Here is a 23854-nt window from a genome sequence, read left to right as displayed (position 1 = left end):
CTGTGCACACCTTGCAGGTACTACTTTTGCTTGGGAGCACTTTGCCCAGACCAGCAATCTCTCTCTGACTTCTCATGAGCCCTGCTCTTCTCCAGGTCACTTAAGATGTAGCACAGATGTTTCACTTTTTCCCTGCAGTCTTTCTTTTCAAAGCAGGGCAGATGAGACCTAGCAGGCAACGAGCAGAACAGGGCATTTATCAAAGCAGGTAGAGCTGGCCCTTTCAGGATGTTCCACTCAGTCTTTGGGGGTGGCAACACCATGATATCTGCTCTGGAGTGGGAATATGGTGCTGGCAACTTTAAAGTCTTGCTGTCCACTTCTGTAAGAGCAGAGCATTTCCCAGACCAAGTCATCCAGCAGGTATCCAGAGGAGTTGGAAGTAGGCTGAAGAGCTGATAACTGAACAGGTCTGGGTCAGCATTTAGACGACTCTTCAAACATGGCAATAGCAGAGGAAAAACATTGTGGGGAAGGAAGCGGAGAGAGGGAACTGCATGTTTCACCTGGGCTCTTAAAACCTACCTACTTTATGTGTATGAAGCTGTTTTCTGTGGGAGAACTTAGCTCTTCCTCAGCCTATGTAGCCCTGCAGCAGCCTATGTTTGCATCTGCCCTCCTGACTATTCTCACAGAGGGGGGACATCATGGTGGCATGTGGGAGAAAAGGTGTCCCTATAGTGGGAACCATGCATATAATATTACATAGTGCTGTACGTTTTAGCTACATCTGCATGCTTACATTTGTCATCAGGCAGATCCTGTGTGGGTAGACTGTGGCACCTTCACAGCATTGGCTAACAAACACACCATGGGTGCTTTGATAAGCCTGATTTGCTCGGTGCAGAGATGTTTTACTTCTGCTTTGTTGCCTGATGCACCAAGCATGGCATTGCACATCTGCCACATGCTTCCTGCCTTTCAAAAAACAGTCATTGAGTGTCTCCGAAGGGCATTTTCTCTTGTAGACTTAAATGCAGATGGTCCTTGCATGATATATCATGTCTGCTGGTGATCCTACATGCTATCTCTGTAGTCAGTGAAAGACCACCAAAGAAAGAAGAGGTCATTCCTGCAGCAAATGCTACAGGAGCACGCAATCTGGTTGCCAAAGCTCACATGTAGTCTGTGCACAACGTTACGGTGCTGTTGTTGCGTGTGGCTAAGTCATTGTGTGTTTTGTTGGTGTTTTGGTTTGAGTTTTTGTTTGTTTGTTTTAGTCTTTATCTTTGTTTTGCATAAAATCATTTTAGTGCTGACATAAGTGCCTGGAGACATGGGAGTGTGCTTCAGACAAAGCCAGTGCTGTAAGAAACGTAGTGTCCAAGAAAGCTGTGACACACAGACCTGCAAATGCTTTTGCTGGCTCTTTTCCAGATAACAGCAGTTATCATATTCCTGGAAACTGTACCCTCTTTGTTTTCCTCTGTTGGTTTAGGAAGGGGGGTGGGGGTGCTTTTAACTACAATTGCTGTGAATTTAAACAATGACTTCTGTATGCTGAAAGTGCTTTTAGCCTAGGTTCTACTTTTGAAACTCCTAAGATAATGTCTGATTACAGAGCAAAGCTGCAGTGGTGGAGGCAATAACAAATCCAGTGTGTTATGGTAACTGTCTAACACCATATTGCTATTTTGATAATCACTAAAAAGGAGATTACCAGAAGTCATTTTCTCAGACTCAAGAAAATAAGCTACAAGACGGGATGCAGAGAACTGGGATTGTACAGGTGACCCAAAAGAAATCTGAGAAGTGACCTTGGTTCTGTATATGAGTGTCTTTTGGGGGCAGAAATGCCAGCTAAGGCAAGGCACAGAATAGCCATGACTGAAGATTAACAAAGGACAAAAAAAAATTAGATATGAGGCATAAGTTTTGAACAGGGTTTACTGACGATCATAGAATCATAGAATCAACCAGGTTGGAAGAGACCTCCAAGATCATCCAGTCCAACCTATCACCCAGCCCTAGCCAGTCAACTAGACCATGGCACTGAGTGCCTCATCCAGTCTTTTCTTGAACACCCCCAGGGACGGTGCCTCCACCACCTCCCTGGGCAGCCCATTCCAATGGGAAATCACTCTCTCTGTGAAAAACTTCTTCCTAACATCCAGCCTATACCTACCCTGGCACAACTTGAGACTGTGTCCCCTTGTTCTATTGCTGGTTACCTGGGAGAAGAGGCCAACCCCCACCTGGCTACAATGTCCCTTCAGGTAGTTGTAGACAGTAATAAGATCACCCCTGAGCCTCCTCTTCTCCAGGCTAAACAGGCCCAGTTCCCTCAACCTCTCCTCATAGGATTTGTGTTCCAGGCCCCTCACCAGCTTTGTTGCCCTTCTCTGGACATGTTCCAGCACCTCAACATCTTTCTTGAATTGAGGGGCCCAGAACTGGACACAGTACTCAAGATCAATATTGGGAACCCCAGGAAGAGATTGACTAGTTGGTTACTGACGTCTCCTAAGGAGCTTCAGGGTCTTTCTGGGTCATAAGCTTCAGGCAAGCAGAAATGAAAGGCTCCAGGCAGCATTAAATGGTCCTGCCTTTTGGTCTGGATGCCCCTCTCACCTTCCCTTCTGTCTCTGGGAACCAGGAATATCTGCAAAGAAAATGCATTCCTTATAGTCCTCTAGGTCTCTTTTTCTAATATAAAAAGAGAGTTGGAGTCCATAGAAGAATGAACTTGTATGAGCAGTTGCAAGGTAAGAGTCCCAGCATTCAAATCAAGGTTTTTCAGCTGCTTTGCTGGATGTGGCAGTGGTGTTGCTGGTGTCATCATTCTGTGGTTTTTCGTTTGTTTTTTCTGCTCCTGAAGGTCGCCACTGTGAGGTCCATCAGATGATTGGAAACTACATGTGGGATGAAAAGACAAATGTATCTTTTGATATTGGAGTGAATAAGGAAAGCCTGCTGCCTCTCTGGTGGAATGGATCAGAGCCTTTGTGGGTTACAATGACCAAAATGAAAAAGAATGTTTCCATGTACTACTGGCCAGGTTAGTATGTCAGACACTGCTACCCTCCTAACAGTTCAGCTTTATATCTATGAACTCCATGTACTACAGGATACAATTCTGAAATACAGACAAGATTAGGAGTACTTTACTAACCACTCCTAGAAGTGAATTATCTTTTCTTGGGCTGTGACAATATGCATGTGCTTAGAAAGGAGAAGACTGAAGTGCCACTGCAAGTAGCTTCCACCAAACAGTACCTATAGGGGGGTGCCAGCTTGCAGAGCATCCTCTTCTCCACCAACTGCTTGGTGCTCATGCCCACCTGCAGCTTCTGCTGCACTAAATGGTTGCTCCATGAATGATTCTTAGTCACTCATCAAGGTTAAACTTTAACCATCCTTCCCAAATGCTTGTTTGATTTTAACTTGGATCTTCAGCTCTCAGCTATTAATTTCCACTCTGGGGACAGCAAAAGTCAGTTGAAAGCAAAGTATCTTTTGGTGAGCTGGCATGAGCGTTCTTGTCCTCCATCTTTAACTGTGCTGAGGTCCCAGCTGCTCTGAGTCTGAACCATTAATTTGGAGAGGATTGGCCTTTGGCCAATACTGGACCACCCAAACCATTAGCAGTGTGTAATAATGTGTCTTTGTTACTGAATCGGAGTAGACCTTTAGACTGTCCATTTAGGGACCCACAAGGTAATAAAAATTCCGGCTGTGCAGCCAGACCAAATCCCTTGTCAGGCACCCAGCTTCTCAACCTTCTCAGACCTTCTGACTCTGCTACCTGAACAGTGTGCAGATATCCTATCTGTAACTGCAGGCTAGAAGGTCACACGTTAGCAAAACTATACTGAACACAGCCAGTGTCAGTGGCAGGTGACTCATGCCATGGGCTCTCAGCCAGCTCGTCTTCTGCATCTCAACACACATATGCCTGGCCATAGTCTTTCCATGCAACGTGGCTAATAGCATCCCAAAAAAAAGGCCTCAGTTCTTAGGAAAGGGAAGAAAGAGTGAACCAAGATGAAAAAAACACTGAAAAGCCATCCAGAGTGTTTCTACAGTACTGAAGGGAGAAGAGATCTGAGAGTGACAGAATTCAAGGGACTGGCATTTCAGGCTAGATATAATGACTTGGATCAGGCCTCAAGAAATAAAAGGTTTCTTCTTACTGGAGATCACCCAAGTCCCCAAAGAGCAGTAGCAGGACAGAGAAATCACAGCAGGATATTGAAATGCTTCTAAAGATTTACAAAAAACCCCACCTGTTTCTATAGACTCTTAATTTTTAACTACCAATGTAACTGCACTGGATAGGTATAATTATTTACTGAGTAGGTGTAATAGTCTACAGACAGCTACTGCAATCCAGAAGAACACTTTCCACTAAATGTCTTTGGACTTCACCTAGCTCTTTCCTGTTGCCTTCTGAGCAGTGTCCCCCAGGAAAGAGACACATGAGGGCTATATATAGGTATGTTTCTCTGCATACATACCTATACCCTTCATGCTATTTCCAGTGGAATATTGCAAGGGACAACAAAGTTTGCCTATTCCCAGTGCCTATGCTGCCCAGTGGGTACATTGACCTCTTGGGAAGCAGAGAGGGATATTTTTTTTTTGCATGGATCTGGCATTTTAGCATGGACTGTGATGTGTACATCTATCTGTCATTAACTATTTATCTGTGACAGACAACCTTTGGCAAAGGTGCCAGTGCCTCAGTTCAGGAAACACTTAAGCACATGCTTATTTTAAGGGTGTTCATGGTCTCAAAGGACACATTGGCCATGCAGGGTCAGGCACAGGGCAGGAGATGAGGTGAAACAAAGAACTATTGAACTAAAACACAGAGCAGTTGAACTGCAGTAGGACTCCAGGTGTAACTGGAGTAAACCAAAGTCTCCCCAGTGCAGTAGTAACTATTACATTTTTCATATGTGGTTTTAAAAGTTTTTCTAGTTCCTTAGAACTGTTGTAATCCTTTCTAAAGGGTCCAGTCCTGTTATTTTAAAGCTTTAATACTTGACTGGAGAGTGATTCTATGATTCTATGATACCAAACAAAAATTAAAGAAAAAACAAGGGTTTAATAACCAAGTTGAGTAGAGGTCACATAGACACTTGCACTGCATATGATCCACTATTAGTGGTTAACTTCCCATCCTGAGGGTACACTGCTTCTTAGTAATTCAATCTTCAAATCTGGTAAAGATCCAAACCAGGGAAAAAAAAAGGGAAACACTTAATAGGAACAGCAGCATACTGCTAAATTCATGACACCTTGTTCTGGAAGATGCTACTTTCTTTCTAGCCAATAGTGAAGACAAATGAGTCCCACCAAGCTTAGCAGAAAAGAGTTGTGAATATCAGAGAAGGTTAACTTACACCAGTGCCATTTCCTCCTCAGAGCCAGTTCTAAGTCTGAACCCAAAATCTGCTGCTTCGTATTATTCCTTATATTCTTCTCTCATGTGTGGTCAATGCCTAAAGGAAGAAATTCCAGACCCTAGCAAACAGGGACACGGAGCAGGAGGGCTGTTAAATGTGAACACCCATCCATCACAGCTTTATCTGTGAGCCCAACATAAATACAGCAGAAACAACTCATCTGGACTCTCTTGCCTCTAGAAGTGGAGTAGTTAAAAAAACACCATGCCAAGGGTCCCAGCCACTGTTTCTGCCAAAATATATGCACATTGCATGAAGGGACATTTTTCTTCCTTCTTCACTGTGCTTATTAGACAGTCTCTGCTCTTCAAGGCATTCCTGGGGAAAATGTCATATATCCTCTGACTCATTGCTAAGTAAAACACAACATCTAACACTGTATGTGGGGTGAAACTCACAAACTCATGCCCAGGTTGCCTGTCTGAAGCACTGCTGTTCCAGTGACTGCAGAAGCCCTAGAAGAGTGTGAAAGCATCCTGCTGGTACCACTCAAGGCAAAGCTTTCTTGTGCTTCTTGTGCTCAGCCCAGTGGGCAATGTCATCCCACACCATCAAACTCCTTCATTTTCTGTGGCCTGTGCAGCTGCTTCAGCTGAAGTGCAGTCACATCTTTTCTAAACACTGAGCTGAGAGAATGGGGGAGGAAAAAAAATTACTCTAAACCAAACTTCTTCCCATTTAAACACAACATTTACCAGACCATGGGGCTAGTCTGGAAAATTGTCAAAACCTTCTGTTATGACATGAAGTGTCCAACTGTTAAATCAATGTTTAGAAATGCAATTTAAAGTTGGCAGGGGTTGGGGTCTCCATGTCAGATAGATAAAGAAGAGCCTGTATATCACTGTGAAAGAAGTCCTTATTCCTGCTCCAGGAGGCCAGGTTTTTAAATAAAGATTCAGTGTCATGCAAAACTGTGCAGGGAGATACCCATCAGTGCATCTTAGCGAGTACAGCCCATCTATTTGCAGTTCAACAAAGCAAAACTTAGCGTTCCCTTTGTCTGCCTCCAAGTCTTTCAAATTTCCTTTCCCATAAGTTTTCAGTGAGAAAATTTACAGTCTGTCCTGGCATTGACCAAAAAGAAATGTTAATATTAAGGAGTCTCCCGGGCCAGTGTTTTGGAATTGCAACAAGCCTTAATATCAGATATTCAATTCTGTGCATGACAGAGGCTAAAAAGGAGAAAGCAAGCTCTTGATACCTAAGCAGTCTGAATTTTCAGGGTTACTGCCAATGAATTGCACACATCAAGCTACTACCTGAAGGGGATCTGGCTCATCTCTGCAAGACTTTGACTGCATCATTTTGTCCCCAGCATGCTTCTGAGCAGTAGATTGAGAGTCCTTAGTAGTCTGCCATTGCCCCCACCCTGGTGTGTCCTCCCACACCTTGCCACATGGAAGCCCAATGACTTTATCACCCTTCCCCTTCACATCCCATTAAAAAAATTATTTCCAAATGTTACTGACTGTAGTCTTTTGTAATATGCTCATCACTTGACAATCTAGAAACAGCAAAGATACCACAGCAGCTAAAATACCCCAAATCCCCAAGAGGTTAATGCTTCTAGTTAAAGCAGTCTTCTGAGTCATTCTGAGGAACGTTATTTGAGAAAATGATCATCTGATGTCAGTATATGAAAAGGCAGAAAGAAGCAAATAGCCAGGTGGGGGTTGGTCTCTTCTCCCAGGCAACCAGCAACAGAACAAGGGGATACAGTCTCAAGTTGTGCCAGGGGAAGTATAGGCTGGATGTTAGGAGGAAGTTCTTGCCAGAGAGAGTGATTGGCATGGGAATGGGCTGCCCAGGGAGGTGGTGGAGGCACTGTCCCTGGAGGCCTTCAAAAAAAGCCTGGGTGAGGCACTTAGTGCCATGGTCTAGATGACTGGATAGGGCTGGGTGCTAGGTTGGACTGGATGATATTGTAGGTCTCTTCCAACCTGATTCTATGATTCTATGAAAATCATCTTACTAGTCATTGGCTATGAGCATTCATCCAGCTGAACTAAACCACTAGGCATTTCCAACACATTTCGAAACATCCCCTTAACTACTGCCTGCCTTTGGAGCCAAGGGCTCCAAAATTGAGTGTCAGAGGAGAAACTGGCTCCAAAGATGTATTTTAGTCCTGAAATACTTACAAAGCCCACAGAGGACTACTGCAGCACCTCTGGCATCTGAGGGAGCAGAAAGGCCATGTTTTGCTGCTGGTAGCACCCAGCGCATTGTACAGAAAACAAGCTGCATGCCCACAGGGCAGGGAGCAGGGGCTCCTGCTTCCTGGAGATAATTTCACTCATCCATGGAATACATTTTTTTAATAATTTAGTTAGGTAGCAGCTCAGACCTGTCCCTGTTGCACAACCTAATTTCTCTGACGTGCTGCATGTGAATGTATCGAAGGGTCACTGTAGAATGGTATGGAGAGTCAGCTCCTGTGAAGTCATCTTAAGCTGTTCATTCAGGTGGCAGATCATTTATGTGGTGGACAGATAAGACTCTAGAGTTTCTCCATAAAGCAAGTGGAAAATTAAGTCATATAAATGTCATTCTTCCCCAGTTGCCTCAAAAGTGAGCACACACTCTTAGAGTTGTTCTCACTTTCCCACTCTCCAGAGGTTAAAAACTATGTAAATGTGTTTTTTTTTACTACACTTTCTGCTTATTATTGCAAATAATTCATAGAATGGTTTAGGTTGGAAGGGACCTCAAAGATCATCCAGTTCCAACCCTCCATCATAGGCAGGGACACCTCCCACTAGAACAGGTCACTCAAGGCCTCATCCAATCTGGCCTGGAACATCTCCAGGAAGGGAGCATCCACAACCTTGCTGGGCAACCTATCTCTACCCCTCATGTCCTCACTACCACCTGATGTTTTCCTGTTGGCAGCTACTACCTGAAGGGGATCTGGCTCATCTCTGCAAGACTTTGACTGTATCATTTTGTCCCCAGCATGCTTCTGAGCAGTAGATTGAGAGCCCTCAGTAGTCTGCCATTGCCCCCACACCAGTGTGTCCTCCCACACCTTGCCATGTGGAAGCCCGATGACTTTACCATCCTCCCCCTTCACACCCCATTTAAAGCCATGTCAACTAGCCCTCCAATCTCCTCTACAATGACCCTCCTCCCCCTTTGAAAGAGCTGTCTCCTGCTTGGTGTCAACAACCCTGGTGCTGTTTAGATCATGCCATTGTAAGAAAAAAACCCAAATTGATGGTGGTGACACCATGCATGGAGCCATGTATTAAAAGACTGTATGCAGCTGCTTAATCCAGTGTCTCTGCCATCTGTTGGAATAATAGAAGATGATTTGTGCCCCTGAGTCTTGTACCACTTGTCCCAGAGCCCCAAAGTATTTTTTGATTGTTCTGGGACTAACAGTCATTATTTCTTCTCTTCCTACATGGAAGATCAATAATGGGTGGTAGTCCATAGAGCACACCATGCTAGGAATGTTCCTAGCAACATCCCTAACCCGGGCTCCAGGTAGGCAGCACACCTCCCTCTGAGAGGGGCCTGTCTAAAATATTAGTCCCTGTGTTCCTCTCAGATGTGAATCCCCTACAACTATCACTCTCATTTTTTTTCTTTGTTGCACTAGTCCTAATTAATTATTATAAACAATCAAAATAGATGGGGGTCCCTTGAAACACATGAAGGATGTAGCAACCTGGGAGATGCTGCCATGGAGCATAAGGTGAAGAGCTAAATCTGTTATGTGTGCTAGGGCTCTCTAAACTTTGAGAAAGGGTCCATCTGATTTATCTGGCTTTCTGCAACTCAGTGAAGATTAAAACAAATTCCTAAGCTTAACCATTTGCACTTTTCTAACCTTTCTTGTTAGTCCTGAGAAGTCACACTCAGAAGTGTCATAACCAGCTTAGCCTGTCTTTCAGCTCATGCTGGTTTGGATGCAAGACACTGGCAAATTCTCTTTACTGAGTGTGGATGTTAGCAAATCACTGCAAAGCACCTCAGAAAGCAGCTCCACTTGCTCAGTGCCCTCTCTGTGTTTATACCTTATACCTATGCTAGCTTTTCCCCCTAAAAGCAACAAGTCCACCTATGACAGTCCTTGATATCTGTTTCTTTAATCTCAAAGGAAAAGCAAAGGGACCCACATGCTGGCAGATTGAAGCTATGGCCAAGAGCTGTCTTTTCGACTTGTCTGTATTCCTGCAGACTTGTAAAAGATCCCTTTTGTTGTTTTGGGCTTGTTAGTTTTTTTTCTGTTTGGTTGGTATTTTTGTTTCTTTGTTTTGGTTGGTTTGTTCTTCGTGTTGTTGGTTGGGTGGGTGGATGTTTTTCCCAGGAGCACACCAGAAAATCCCAAACTGTGATGGGAGGGCTCTGGGGCTCTTGAAAGATAATTTGCATGGATTCAGAGTTTCTGAAAGCACACTTGTTTTGAATATTTTTATTCAGCAGCATAGTAACCAGAGAGCAAAAGGGCAAAAAATCCCACAAAACCAAGGTTTTGTGTGTTCAGGGCCATGCCCTCCTATAGGATTTGTTGCCATAAATTTCTGGACCACAAAACAGCCTCTGTTTTGCAAGGCTGTATGTTACCAAGAAAGCTAATTGATTTATACTGATTTAATAAGGCCTCGTGGGAAACAGATTTAATAGTGGAATGCTAGTATCACATAATAAAATAGAGTTTATAGAGGATATTGCCACGTAAGATACATCATGTCTAACTGGGAAGTATTTGCTGAACTTCCAGGGAACGATATCTAAATCTGTTATGTTTGAAGCCTAGAAATGAGGCTATGTGGCCACAGGCATTAAAATGAAAACAAGCTAGCAATTTAGGTGGAAACTCTCTGCCACAAGGGAATCGAGAATTTTATTGTGGGAAGGTCACACAGAGACCTTCCTTTTAGAGAGGGAAATAAAAGGATCTAATGTATGACTTGCTACAAGCACTTGTCAAAACAACCTCCTTCTCCTCTTCACTTTCTGACCACAAGGTTTCCTGCAGGGAAGGTGCAAGGTAAGTAATGTCACATGGAATTTACAAACCCGAATTTGAACACACGTGGTGTGGGGTCTGTGATCAAGGTGAAACAGCAGAGCTTACCCTGCTTTTTGCTTGTAGGTTGTGAGGTCGAAATTCTTGGCGTCAGACCAAGTTACTGCCGTGAGTACTTCAGCGTCCCGACAGACAAACACTTTGCGGATGCCATCAACGATGCTCTTGAGTCTTTGGGGTATGTCAGCAGACTTCTGCAGTGTGGGGTTTCCCCACACTGAGCATTTGGGTTTACTATCAGCCTTCCTCTGGGGAAATGTTGAGGACTGTCTCTCAGTTAAGAAGGTGGGGGCTAAGGTTGCTTTATGGTACTGTCATAGAAACATGACCATAACAGAACTAGGCCCTTACACTAAGATTAGAGGGGAAGATGTGCTCATCTTTGCATGTGTAGGTTGCCACACAGACAATACATCCTAACACTAAGTTTAAAATCTGCCATTTCAAACAAGAGCAGCCTTTGAAATGGTTAAATTTAGAAAGTGGACCTGGAAATCTGGAAATTCTGAATTTTGTGGGAGAGGAGAGAGGAGAAGAGGCAGAGAGTTGGATGGGACCTACAGTGATCATCTAGCCTAAGTAATAGAAATGATGGGAATGTATTTCTCAGCCAGCTTCTAGGAAAAACACACACCCCCCCTCCAGCTTTCTAGTTCCACCATGTCTCATACAAATATTAACAAGGGACAACTCCATGTACCTTGTAAAGTCAGAGAAGATTGCACCACCATGTGCAGAGCCAGTGCTTATGCCTTAGCTATAACTGGGCTTCCTCTTCTAAAACCTTGTTGGTTCCAATCCTGGGAAACTCCAACTTGCTACTTGCAAACTGCCATACCAATTTGTATCTGGAGAGTTTCATGTTCAAACACTGAGTGTTGCTTCTGCTTGAAACAAAGGCTCCAAAATGATGACAGAGTCACTGGAGGTGTTGCTCCCAGTTGCGCACTGGATCTTGCTACACAGATGCTTACAAATCAGCGTTGTTTACAGCACAGGGCTGGGAGAGAAATTGTCTCCAAACAGATGAGACATTTGATCCCAAAATGATTTAGCTTGTATTTTAAGAGAGTTTATCTGCATGTGACGTGAGGAGTTCATGTGTGCCATAGCAGGTTTCCTGAAACTTCTGCAACACTTTTAGTTCAGTGAATAAAGAAGGGAATGGAAAACTGAATACAGACACCAGCTGTGACTTCTTGTGAAAACACAGAATTACCAGGGAGCAGATTTTTGGTTGAATATCATTTGGGGATGGGTCAGGATGTGCTTGAAGGTTCCTGTCTGGTTTCAATGAAGCAAGGTGCATAAGATTGCTCAGGATGCATTGCAGCTTTGTAATTGTCAACATGATTAAAAGCAAGGCACAAACTGTTAAAAGCTCTCCCATCTTTTGGGAGCTGGAGCCCACTGAAAAAGTTTCAATAGCTAATTCTGCCCAAGTCACAAGGCTCCTTGCTGTTGCCTTCAGTGGAAGTAAAGGACAGGGCCACAACAGTGTTAGGGCAGATTGTGAAAGGAGGTGATTTCAAGAAAAGAGCAAATCCTGCCACTACAGGGTCTGCTGCAAACACCAGCCACAGCCTGCTAAAGAGCCTAAATCCTACAGATCATGCTGGAGCTGTGGGAAGTCAAGTCTCTGGTGCCCATTACACACCAGGACAGCAACTGTGTCCTGGGCTGCATCAAAAGAAGCATGGCCAGCAGGGCAAGGGAGGGGATTCTCTGCTCTTGTCAGACTCCACCTGGAGGACTGAGTGCAGGTCTGGAACCCCCAACACAAGAAGGACATTGAACAGTTGGAGTGAGCCCCGAGGACAGGCTACAAGAGCTGGGGCTCTTCAGCCTGGAGAAGAGAAGGCTTCAAGAGACCTTATAGTGGCCTTTTAGTATCTGAAGGGGACCTACAGGAAGGCTGGGGAGGGGCTACTTACAAGGTCTTGTAATGACAGGATGAGGGGGAATGGGTTTAAACTGGCAGAGGGGAGATTCAAACTAGGTGTTAGGAAAGGGTTCTTTACAGTGAGAGTGGTGAGACACTGGCACAGGTTGCACAGGGAGGTTGTGGCTGCTCCCTCCCTGGAGGTGTTCAAGGCCAGGTTGGATGAGGCCTTGAGTGACCCGTTCTAGTGGGAGGTGTCCCTGCCTATGATGGAGGGTTGGAACTGGATGATCTTTGAGGTCCCTTCCAACCTAAACCATTCTATGATTCTGTACAGACAGAAAACATTCAAAACTAAACCATGCACCCATTTTTTGGCAAGTAGAACTAAAACCTCCCTTATGTGTTTTCCACAACTGTAATTTAAGGGCTGTTGTCATTTACCTGGACAGGTGTTGTGAAGTTTATGTAGTACTTGCAAAATGCACTGACAAGATGTAAATCTTTTTTTTTGGTATTGCCATTGATGCAGTCCAGCTTTCCTCAGCAAGTCTTCCACAGCCATTTCTTCTGAAAGGTACTGGGGGTGGGAGAAGACAGGACACAGTTAGAAAGATTGATTGCTACTCCCAGGCAAGCCATGATCAGAGATGCCTAGTTTTCCTAGGGAAAAAAAAAAAAGGAAACTAATTCAAACTCAATCTTACAAGTTCTGGAAGTGGTGTGCTCCATCCTGTAAGCTCCCAAGCATGCCACATAACTGAGGCTTGTCCCATTGAAGTCATGTCCAAATTTGAATGTTCATCCTTACAGCACTGGGCCTTCACTGAGGAATATGACCGCAGCCTAAAAAAAAGACCATTGGTTTTACACAGTAAATCTCTTTTTTACCTTGATCAAAAGGATCATTTAGTTACAGGTGAGAAGACACAAAGCAGCCTAAGTAGCTAATTAATAGAGGCACTGCAGCAGAAAAGTGTTTCAGTAGGTTCAGTGAGTGTGTATGCAACGTGCAAATTACAAGGCTCAAGTTGTGCCAGGGGAAGTATAGGCTGGATGTTAGGAGGAAGTTCTTCCCAGAGAGAGTGATTGGCATTGGAATGGGCTGCCCAGGGAGGTGGTGGAGTCACCATCCCTGGAGCTGTTCAAGAAAAGACTGGATGAGGCACTTAGTGCCATGGTCTAGTTGACTGGCTAAGGCTGGGTGCTAGGTTGGACTGGATGATCTTGGAGGTCTCTTTCCAACCTGGTTGATTCTATATAAGGCTAAAGTTTAGAAATGATGTGTAATATAGATGGAAAGTAATGCTTCAAATGAAACTGTGGAAGGGAAGAGCTGCTTCATGTGAATGATTCTAGAATCATGAAAAGTGCTCTGCAGGGACAGCTGTGGAGAAACTCCCACTACAGCAAAGACCTTTAGCTTCCTATAGCACTGCTTCTTGAGGCTGTCAGGAAGCCTACAAGTGAAAATGACAGACTCAGTCAGTCAGGCCCTCACCTCTGGTTTTTCCTCTTCTGTCTTGTTCATGACACCAGACTACTCAGGTGTCTTTATTCAAAGAAGCTTGACCTGTCAGGACATCACCCAGGCTTTTTGTAGGGCTCTGGATGAGAGCAGGTACTACGGATGCCACACCCTGGCATATTTAAGTATGGTAGAAAAATGCTGGGTCTGAACATTGATGAGTACAGTTGTGTGATTTTTACCCACACAACTTCTCTCAGGGAGCTTTACAGTGAGCTGTGAAGTGGTCATGGAACATAATTAAGCACTGATATATGTGTGGTCCTTGCTAGTTAGGCTGAAGACGTTCAGTGCAGAAATGTATGATCAGCTAAACTTGTGCAGCCCTCAGATTACTTCAGTTTCTTTTCATCATATTCCTGAACAAAAGCCCCATCTAAAACCTCACCCCAGTTGCTACCACTCAGGAGTTTGCAAGGTCATGAAAGAGCCTGTCCTAAGTTGATCTTAGAGGTTTGGAAGACCTCACACAGGAGAAAGCCAGAAGTGCCAAACTTTAATTAAAGCACATCTGACAGATAATTCCCACGGTCCTTTTAATCAGGACATCTAGCACAGAAATCAGTCTTCATTCTGGGTCATTCTTTGTCACAAAAAAGGAAAGCCACCTTCGAAGAGGTAGTAGAAGGCACATGGCATTCTCTCAAGCACACTCAGGGGACTGCGGGCAGGACTAACAAGCCCTGCTGTGCAGCAGCGGCCAGGAAAGCCCAGGCTTTAGCGGGCAGTGCTCCTCTGGGGGGTTGTGGCTCTGCTCGCTGGTGAGGACAACACCGGCAGCGGCCGGGGGGCAAGGCGCCTGGGTGGTCCCCGTGTGCGGCAGCCTCTCACCGCCTCCCCTCCTCCCACCTCCAGCAACGGCAGCGCCGAGATGGCCGCAGTGTACTACGAGCGCATTGACGTGGAAGGGCACCACTACGGCCCTTCGTCCCAGCAGCGGAAGAACGCTCTGAAGGAGGTGGACAAGGCCTTGAGCAAAATGATTACGCTCATCAAGGTGAGTGATGTCCAAAAACCCAGCTCCTGCGTGCGTCCGGAAAGGGCTTTCCCAGGCGCTCTTGGTGGCGCTGCTGAGAGCGTCGTTTGATGCCAGCTCATTGTGTACACTTTTCTGTCCTGCGAAACAGAGGCTGCCGAGGTCACGTCAAAGTCAAGGTGCCGTTCCCTCACTTTTTGTTTTGGTCGATGGCATTATCGTCCTCCTTGTGGTTATTACACAGCCCCGGGAAGTCGTAAACCAACATACATATTGCTGCTTTACAACTCCTGTTTCTGGCAGGGCTTTATAGTAGGTGAACAAATCAAAACCGTTTACTTCCTAAGGTTTGTGCAATCAGACCATTAACTTTTACAGCCTTTAATAGCCTCTGGCACCACTCAGGACTCTCTACTTTAAACTCTGCGAAATCATTTAGTTCATGCTTTCTAAAACAGTGAGAAAAGGAGGACACTGATTTTGGGGGTAACTGTCAGTTCTGTGAATATTTCTAACAATGATAAATGCACAATGGAGATTTTTAATGTTTCACTGGGGAGAGGAATATGCATTTCCAATGTCACTGAATTACAAAAGTTCTAATGCAGAGTGTTTGTGTTTGGGAAGGGAAGAAGGAACTACTCCGGCCACAGGTTGCTTTTCCCCAGACATTTTGGCCCGCTAATGAAGAACAGTTGGATAAAATCCTGTCTAAGACCAAGTGGGACAGCCACAGTATCACACACAGTACCACAGTATTATCAGGGTTGGAAGAGACCTCACAGATCATCAAGTCCAACCCTTTACCACAGAGCTCAAGGCTAGACCATGGCACCAAGTGCCACGCCCAATCTTGCCTTGAACAGCTCCAGGGACGGCGACTCCACCACCTCCCTGGGCAGCCCATTCCAATTTGTGAGACTGGTCATTTAGCAAGGGGGTGGATTTATTTTGGTGAATCTGCCTTTGGTGCTAACCTCTCAGATTCTTCTAGAGCAGCAGGTGAGAGTGGATGTCCAGCATTACTGGTGGTGACAAACACACTGCAGGGCACTTTCAACCATGCTTTTTCTGGACAGCTTCCACTAAATCAACAGAGGCCAAATGGGGATTAAAATTTTCCAGAGAGTGTGAAGCTCTTACTCAGCTGTAACAGCTGTCACACACTTGCTCCACAGAACAAGGGCCTTCAGGATGATCTCAACGTCCTCCTCTTCTCTGACCATGGGATGACAGACATTTCTTGGGAGAACAAAGTGATTGAGCTCAAAAAATACATCAATATGAGTGATACCATACAAATGAAGGATAGAGGTCCTGTTGTCAGCCTCTGGCCAGCTCCAGAGAAGCATGCAGAGGTAAGCACAACTTATTTGTATTTATTTAGTTTTGTGTTTCTTTGTTTTTAGTGACTAGTGTCTTTTCTTTCTTTGTAACATCCAAATCCCACTCTCAGACGTGTGTAAATAGAGCCTGAGGCTCATATCAGGAGTCAGACTTGGATCATGTGCCTCTGATTTCAGAAGGAAAGTCACAGTAGGCAAATTAAAAGCTATGAACTTCCACTGTTTTTTTGGCACAGATATGTACTTTCAAATCCCACCACTGTGCTTCTGATAAAGAGCTAAGCAATTTTAGCTCAAAATCCACTTTTAGGATTTTATATATTTTAGTTAATTTGTTGACACTCTAGCTGGGATTTTCAAATTATCTGGAGCAGGCATTCATATTCCAGTAAACTGCCACAGAGTTTGGGGGATTAAATCCATTAGTCCAGAATCACAACAAAAAAAATAATCTTTTTTAACAATATGCCCCTTTGAAGAAGTTTGATGAATAAGCCTGTTGGATCGAATCAACCATAAAAGCCCAAGGCTACAACTGCAGGATTTTGAGGGACAAATTAAAACAATACAGGGCGAGGGGGGAAATGGAAACCACTTGAAAAGAATGAAAATGCAGCATCTGTAACTAATAGACTATGACCCTGTAACATAGCCAGCAAGCAGTGCTGTCCTCAGCAAACGGACGAGTGGATGTACAAAATGGGCAGTCTGTGTTCCAGAGGAATAATTTTGTTTTCTATATTCTACCCAGTTCCAGTGTACTGTAGCTTATGCAGTTTTTTTAAACCAGAAACTATTTGCTCCTTTCTGCACTTAAACAGGCTCTCTAGGGATTCTGTAGCTGTGATACTGCAAACATTTCAAATTAGGGCCTGAATTAAAAGTCGTCTTAAGAGGCATGCTTAAGCAATTCACTCAAGTCCTTTCAGGGGATCACAGCATTTATAGATGCTCCCCTTGGCCTGAACTCAGAGATGCCTATTTTTATTGGCTAGACTTTCAAGCAAGGGCAAGTGTAAATTGTGACTTTGTGAAAACATGGGGCTTCATCTGACAAATGTCTTCAGCAGCTCTTCTCTCTTATCAATCAGCTTAATATCCCTAAGGAAAATGAAGTTCAATGCCTCACGCTATGAGTTTGTTTTCTTCCTTTTTTTTTTTTTTTAAGACTTCTTACTGGAGTGCTGCTTTTTTAAGCAAAACTGTGTCAATTTTCTTTTCCCAATAGCCATATTCTTCTGTTGTTAAGTCATTTCAAAGAGTTTAGGGATTAGATCATATCATAGCAGAGTGGTTACCGCCTTTACGATTTATCCCATTTTGAAACACCAGAACCACTCTGTGTCATGGTGGGAGAGTCTCGCTGAATCACTCCATCACACTCTGATGCCATCCTTACAGTGGCTGCATATCAATGCAAATCTCTTGCACACACATACACACAAGGGGGACTTCACATACAGAATCACACAGAAACATCCATGTTGGAAAAAGACCCTCAGGATCACCAAGTTCAACCTATAACCCTACTCTACAAGATTCACCTTAAACCATATCCCTAAGCACCCCATCCAGATGACCCTTAAACACATCCAGGGTAAGCAACTCAACCACCTGCCTGGGCAGCTCATTCCAGTGCCTGACCACTCTCTCTATGACAAACTTTTTCCTAACATCTAATCTAAACCAACCCAGTCTAAACTTGAGGCCATTCCCCCTTGTTCTGTCTCCACCTACCTGTGAGACCAGCACCAGCCTCACTACAATGTCCCTTCAGGTGGTTGTCGACAGCAAAGAAGTCTCCCTCCAGCCTCCTCTATTTCAAACTAAACAACCCCAACTCCCTTAGCTCCCAGCTCCAGACTTAGCTAAAAGGCTAGAGAAAGACCTCTCATTTTTTTCTGAAGATCATTAACAGGTTAAGCAAAGGAGCAAGATACACTCTGGAACTCCAATAACCACCTTCTTTATGGCATATGAACATCTTCTTTAGGCATTTAAAACATTTTTATGAATAATTTGGGGTTAACCACATTTGTGTGATTATACTTCATGCAGTATGGTTAATATTAATAAACTGATTGCATGGCATTGTGCAGGCTCAAAGCCACAGGCACTGGCTGATTAATCTCACAGCATCCTACTGAAACAGGTAACTAAGCATTATCAATCCTTTTGATAGGGATTGACTGATTCAGTGTGAGAAACAGAAGTGAGGTGACAAAAACTGCTCACTCAAGCACAAGGAGGGAATGAGTGGTAGAGGCTAAAGACAAGATCCCTTTTCTGTATCCACACCTAGTCCATGTGGTGCCTTTAACCATCTTTCAGCACTTACTGTCTGCTGTGCTGGTTTGGTTTCTGGTGGTCTGTCTCCATAGGCTGACAGACTCACATGCATACATTTGCAAGTGTGTGTATTCTAAATACATGTATAATACAGGTGTATTATAAATACATGTAACACATGAATTCATGCATTCCTGTCTATTTATGAACCGAGTTTTCAGAACCTCCTTAAACCACATAAAGCAGTTTTTCCACAGCCATCACCTCTGGACCAGCAAAATCCCAGTTTGAACATGCTGGTGATCAGTCATTAAAGACTAGCTAATTTATCAATGTAGATGTTTCCATAGGTGCAAATACACTCTTTACAGCCTTACACTGTCCTAACATTTCCTTTCTTTGCAGATATATAGAAAACTGAAAGCTGTGGAACACATGCATGTTTACAACACACAGGATATTCCAGACAGGTTTTTCTACAAAAAAGGAAAATTTGTGTCTCCACTAACTCTTGTGGCTGAGAAAGGATGGTTCATAGTAGAGGTAAAGTACAGAAGCAAAATACTTAGCCATGAATGTGGAAAGATGCAGTATATGAAAACAGCAAGAAAAGTGTGTAATTCTGTGCTGGGTAACAGGTTATGTGGGCTGACTGCAAAACTAATGTTAAATATTGCTGTGTGCTCAGAAGTGCCTGAAGTCATGGCAGCCATGCTGAAGGCAGAGAGAGTTAAAATAGTGCTGACTTCTTTTTTCAGTGTCATCACAAAATAGGAGGTTCTGTAGTTCCCATTCCAGTTCCGTTGCTTTACTTCTCCTTGCCCATCTACCTTCATCTCAGACACAAAAACAGTTTTGCCATTTCAGTACCTTACTATCCCTCCATTCAGCAGTATTTTATGGAAACTTTTCCTTCTGCCTGGCTTCCCACCCACCAGACTCTGTCCTAAAAATGCCTCAAGCCCTCAGAATTTGAGTCAGACAGAGGGTTTGGCCCTCAGAGATACTCAGTGGACACACTGAAATCTGAGCACTTGTTAAGAAGTTAACTGATTAGACTTGCACATGCAAAGATTTTTCATACCACCTTATTTTGTTCCTATAAACTATTATCATTGCTGCTGTTGATTAATTTGCACTTGTATTGCAGTTTAGAGGGTGAGGCAACTTACCTGTCTTCTAAGTGGGTAAACAGAGGAGCAGTATCATAGAATCATGGAATGGTCTGGGTTGGAAGGGATCTCTAAACAACATCTAGTCCAACTCCCTCTGCAGTGAGCAGCGACACTCTCAACCCAGTCAAGCCTCAAGGGATTTTCTCAAAACCACACCCAAAGCAGTAAACTGGTGTCAGAACCAAGCAATCTTTTCTTTTCTTTTGGTTTGGGTTGTTTTGTTTTGTTTTTCAAGTGAGCTGGCATATTCATTACCTTGGAGATTACTGTAACTCACTTGAGCATCATCTTTTGTGACCCTCAGAGCTATTGCTCACCAGTCCACACCTTACCACATTTCTCACTAGGCAGCCTGACTTTAAGACAGTAATTTCTGCAGCTGAATACAAACGCATCTCTAAAAGAAGACTTGATTGCTTTGCAGTATGGATGGGTGAGCAACACATTCCTGCTTAAAAAAAAATTACTCAAACGGCAGAGTTAACCCTCAGACACATAAAGTAGGAATCCAAAACATTTTTGCCAGAGAGATTTAAAAAAAATACAATTAAGCTCTTCTGCACAGAAATTCAACACAGAATATTTTTACATATTCTATTTTTTAAAAAAAAGGCACTTAAAAAAATCATTGAAACTCTGACAAACCTTAATAATAGTGCAGCAAACACTGCTGCTATGGTAATTATTTCTGTTTCTCTGCCCATTCCTTCCCATTGTTTCTGATTTTCAAGAATGTCCTCTCATTAATGCTGTCAGATTTTCCTTCTCTTCAGTACATTTTCATTAGCTGTGAATGGGATGTGAAAATGAAAGTTTCCTGTCATATTTTTAAAGCAATAATTGAGCCTTCTATTATATTTTCTCCCTAAACCACTGAAGAGAGAATGTTCAGCTTTTCCCTGTCATGGTCCTGAGGTGTTTTAACTCTCTGTCAGCTAGTGGATAGCTATAAGCTGTTTGAAAAAAAATTGTTTGGATTTTTGGTTGGTTGGTTCATTGTTGGGATTTTTTCCTCTCCCTCTCCCTCTCCCTCTCCCTCTCCCTCTCCTCCTCTCCTGCTTCATCTTTGAGGAGCAGCACTAGCCCAGGCTGTCTTAGTTGAGTTCTCTGTCTCATGTGAGCTTGCCAAGGCAGAAACATCAGGATGCTGCCAGCACCCTGGCACCAAAGAAGCCCCAGAGCCTAATGCTCTAGAACAGCAGTGCTGAGATGCTTGCAGAGCCCTTTTCCTTAAGTCACTGCTCTTAAAGGCTCCATTTCACAATCTCTCACTTCATCTGCAGCTGTGAAAGAAAGGACATTTTCTGACCCAGCTAGCAGCATGAATAACAGAAACAACCATGCCTTTGACTGCACATCCAGCTGCAAGTAGGCAGCTCCTGGTGTCTGGGTGAATGTTGGAAAAGCATGCTATCTCCTACATTTGACATTATGGGAGAAGCAGCTGAGCCCACGACATCTGACAGGACCATGGAGTGGCAAAGCTTCAGCAGTGTCATCATATTGCCAAACAAACATTGCCAGTTGGATGTGACTTGTATCGTCTGGAGCTGATGTTAACAAATGCTGCACAGGTTGGCTAATAGCGAGCAACCCAGTGACAATTAGTCCCTGGGAACTGCACAGCCAGAGCATAAGGAGGTGCTACGGTATGAAGAGGGGAAGGAATCTATTTTCTCCTCGTCTTGATCTGAGCACTGACAGAGCAGTGGGGGTCAAGAAAAGAGATTTAATTTGTCAGCTAAATTTGTTACATTATCTGATCTATCTGCTGACTGTTACATCTGAAGAAACACAAGGGATATTCTGAGAGTTCCTGTGGAACTGGCTATCTATGCCTCTTAGCCATAATCATTGCCATTCCCCACTACTCCTGTGCACAGTCAATTTTCTTCTTGGACGCAGGAGGAAAACAAAAAATCAACAACATAAATGTTTGCAAAAGGAAAAGATCCTTTGGTCAATCTGCTTCACCATCTGCAGGAGGTTTGGCACCCCAGGGTGGGATTGTGGGAGACTTTGTCAGGGCATCTTCTGTGCTCCTGTCTAGTGTACAAAGACCTGACTTGGCTGCTTTAGGAAACAGAATCACAGAATGGTAGGGCTTGGAAGGGACCTCTAAGGATCATTTAGACCAACTCACCAGCTAAAACAGGAGCATGTCCAGGCAGCTTTTGGAAGTCTCCAGAGAAGGAAACCTCTCTGGGCATCCTGGTAAATGCTGTCACTCTCACAGTAAAGAAGCTTTTTCTTGTGCCTAGGTGGAACTTCATGTGTACGAGTTTGTGCCCACTGTCACTTGTCCTATCACTGGGTACCACTGAAAGATTGTCCCCATCTTCTTGACACTTGCCTTTTAGATATTTATAAGCACTGATAAGATCCCCTTTCAGTCTTCTCCAGGCTAAAGAGACCAATTCTTTCAGCCTTAGTAGACTATAGCTTTACTAAGCCTCCTCTGTAACCATGAGAGGAATTAATAGCAGGTATCTTACAAACTGTCAGCTGAAGTTTTTCATCTAAGTGAAAATCCTGCCATAGTTTTGGGGATATATGGAGTGTCACATCTGCTGCCATCCACAGATGTGGAGCACAGGACAAGAGAAACCCACAGAGAGGGTTGGACCAACATTTTGAGCAGCCCCCAGGGACTGCTACTCCCAAGGGGACCAGGATATGGCACTTTTGTAGGTAGTCTGGTAAGAGCTGTTAATATGAAGCTGGAGAAAGTAAGGAAGGAATTTTAAAGCATGACTAAAAGGCCATATGGGCAAGGAAAAACAGGAATTACAATAACAAATTATTTTAGCATGAATCCACTGAGCAGGGAGAGAAAAAAGAGTGTGGTCAGTGCTGAAGAAAGAGTGAACATCTTAGGTTCAAGTCTGTGCTCCCTGGAAGGAAGCTCAGTGCTTTAATACTAAAACAAGCAGGGAGAAGAAAGAGTAAATTGAAAGTATATAATAGAGGTGATACTTGCATTATTTAGCCTGACTAGTCAAATGGAGCAGAAAATGACATCTTCTGTGGTGCCAACTGCATGGTGGGCAGAACAGCACCCCATGAAGCCCACGGGAGTGTGTGGCACTGAGTGTGACAGTGCTGCTGTGGGCATGCAGCAGGAGAGGCACACCAGCTTGCTTACATGTGTCAGACAGAGCTGTGACACTTTGTGCTAAGAAATTTAGACGAATGAGAGGCAGAAAGTTGTCCTCCCTGCTCAGCTGGCTGACTTGCTGAGATTTCTTAAGCCAGGAGTCACCCCTCCTGGTGATGAACCCCTGTGCAGCTGACTGCATGTGCCTGGTGTGGTGGTACAGTATGTGGAGATACAGCATGGCACACCACAGCACCACGGACACAGCCTGAGCAGCAGGTGCTAACTGTACTCTGCTTTTGTCACCAAGAGCAAGGACAAGCTGCCCTTCTGGGAGAACGGGACGGGGTGGAAGGAGGCCTGGCAGAATGGCTGGCATGGCTATGACAACGAACTCATGGACATGAGAGGCTTCTTCCTTGCATACGGGCCAGGTACAGTGGCATCCCTGATGTCCTACTCTTCCTGCAGCCCCTGCCCCAGCATCTCTGCAGCCCCTGGCACTTCAGGACCTTGATGTGGCACTCTGTGACACCAAAAATAACACATAGATGGCAGGATTTCCTCATTATGGCTCCATGCTGGGAAGGTTTCTAGCTCTGTAACTGTATTATATAGCTGGAGAAACAGGGCAGGTGTGAAGAGATTTGTTCAGCTTCTTTCTGACATCCCAGCACAGTAACTCTATCCCTTTGCCCTAAATTTTGGCCTAAATTTTAAATTCTATTTGAAACACATGAATTTTCCTTTGATTGGTGGATTTGAACTCACCTTTTTGGGAAGGTAGCAGCCTGTCTGAAGGGAGATGCAAAACCCCTGGTTTCCACTTCATCAGTCCCTTTAAATGCTGCTGGGAACAGGGCTGCAACTGTGGACAAGAGCAAAAGCAAAGCAGAGTGTGCAATACAGTTACTTACTGCAGGCTACTAAATCTACCCAAAAAACCACAATAAAGTAGCTCTTGTGCTTAATTTTTTAATTTTATTTTTACTAAGACTGGACTAGAAGTAAAAATAGTTAATGAAAAACATTTAAGATGTTTTTGTTGAGCTGTGTTGTAAATTGTAGTGTGCCAAGTCCCAGCCCGATGGGTACAGCCCTGGGAAAGG

General features: G+C 44.1%; 1 protein-coding gene across 1 annotated transcript in view; it reads left to right on the top strand.

The window, feature by feature from the left end:
• Positions 1–23854, top strand: part of ENPP6 (ectonucleotide pyrophosphatase/phosphodiesterase 6) — a 34790-nt gene that overhangs the window by 8206 nt on the left and 2730 nt on the right. Inside the window, exons 2-7 of the mRNA XM_064148967.1 lie at positions 2819–2998; positions 10519–10630; positions 14718–14859; positions 16017–16196; positions 18879–19016; positions 23056–23179. Coding sequence (XP_064005037.1) covers positions 2819–2998; positions 10519–10630; positions 14718–14859; positions 16017–16196; positions 18879–19016; positions 23056–23179 — 876 coding nt within the window. The remainder of the gene's footprint in view (positions 1–2818; positions 2999–10518; positions 10631–14717; positions 14860–16016; positions 16197–18878; positions 19017–23055; positions 23180–23854) is intronic.

The sequence above is a fragment of the Pogoniulus pusillus genome, chromosome 9 (genome assembly GCF_015220805.1).
Source record: "Pogoniulus pusillus isolate bPogPus1 chromosome 9, bPogPus1.pri, whole genome shotgun sequence".
In the NCBI taxonomy this organism is placed as follows: Eukaryota; Metazoa; Chordata; class Aves; order Piciformes; family Lybiidae; genus Pogoniulus; species Pogoniulus pusillus.
Note: the sequence above shows the minus strand (reverse complement) of the source record. Positions and strands in the feature narration are given on the sequence as shown.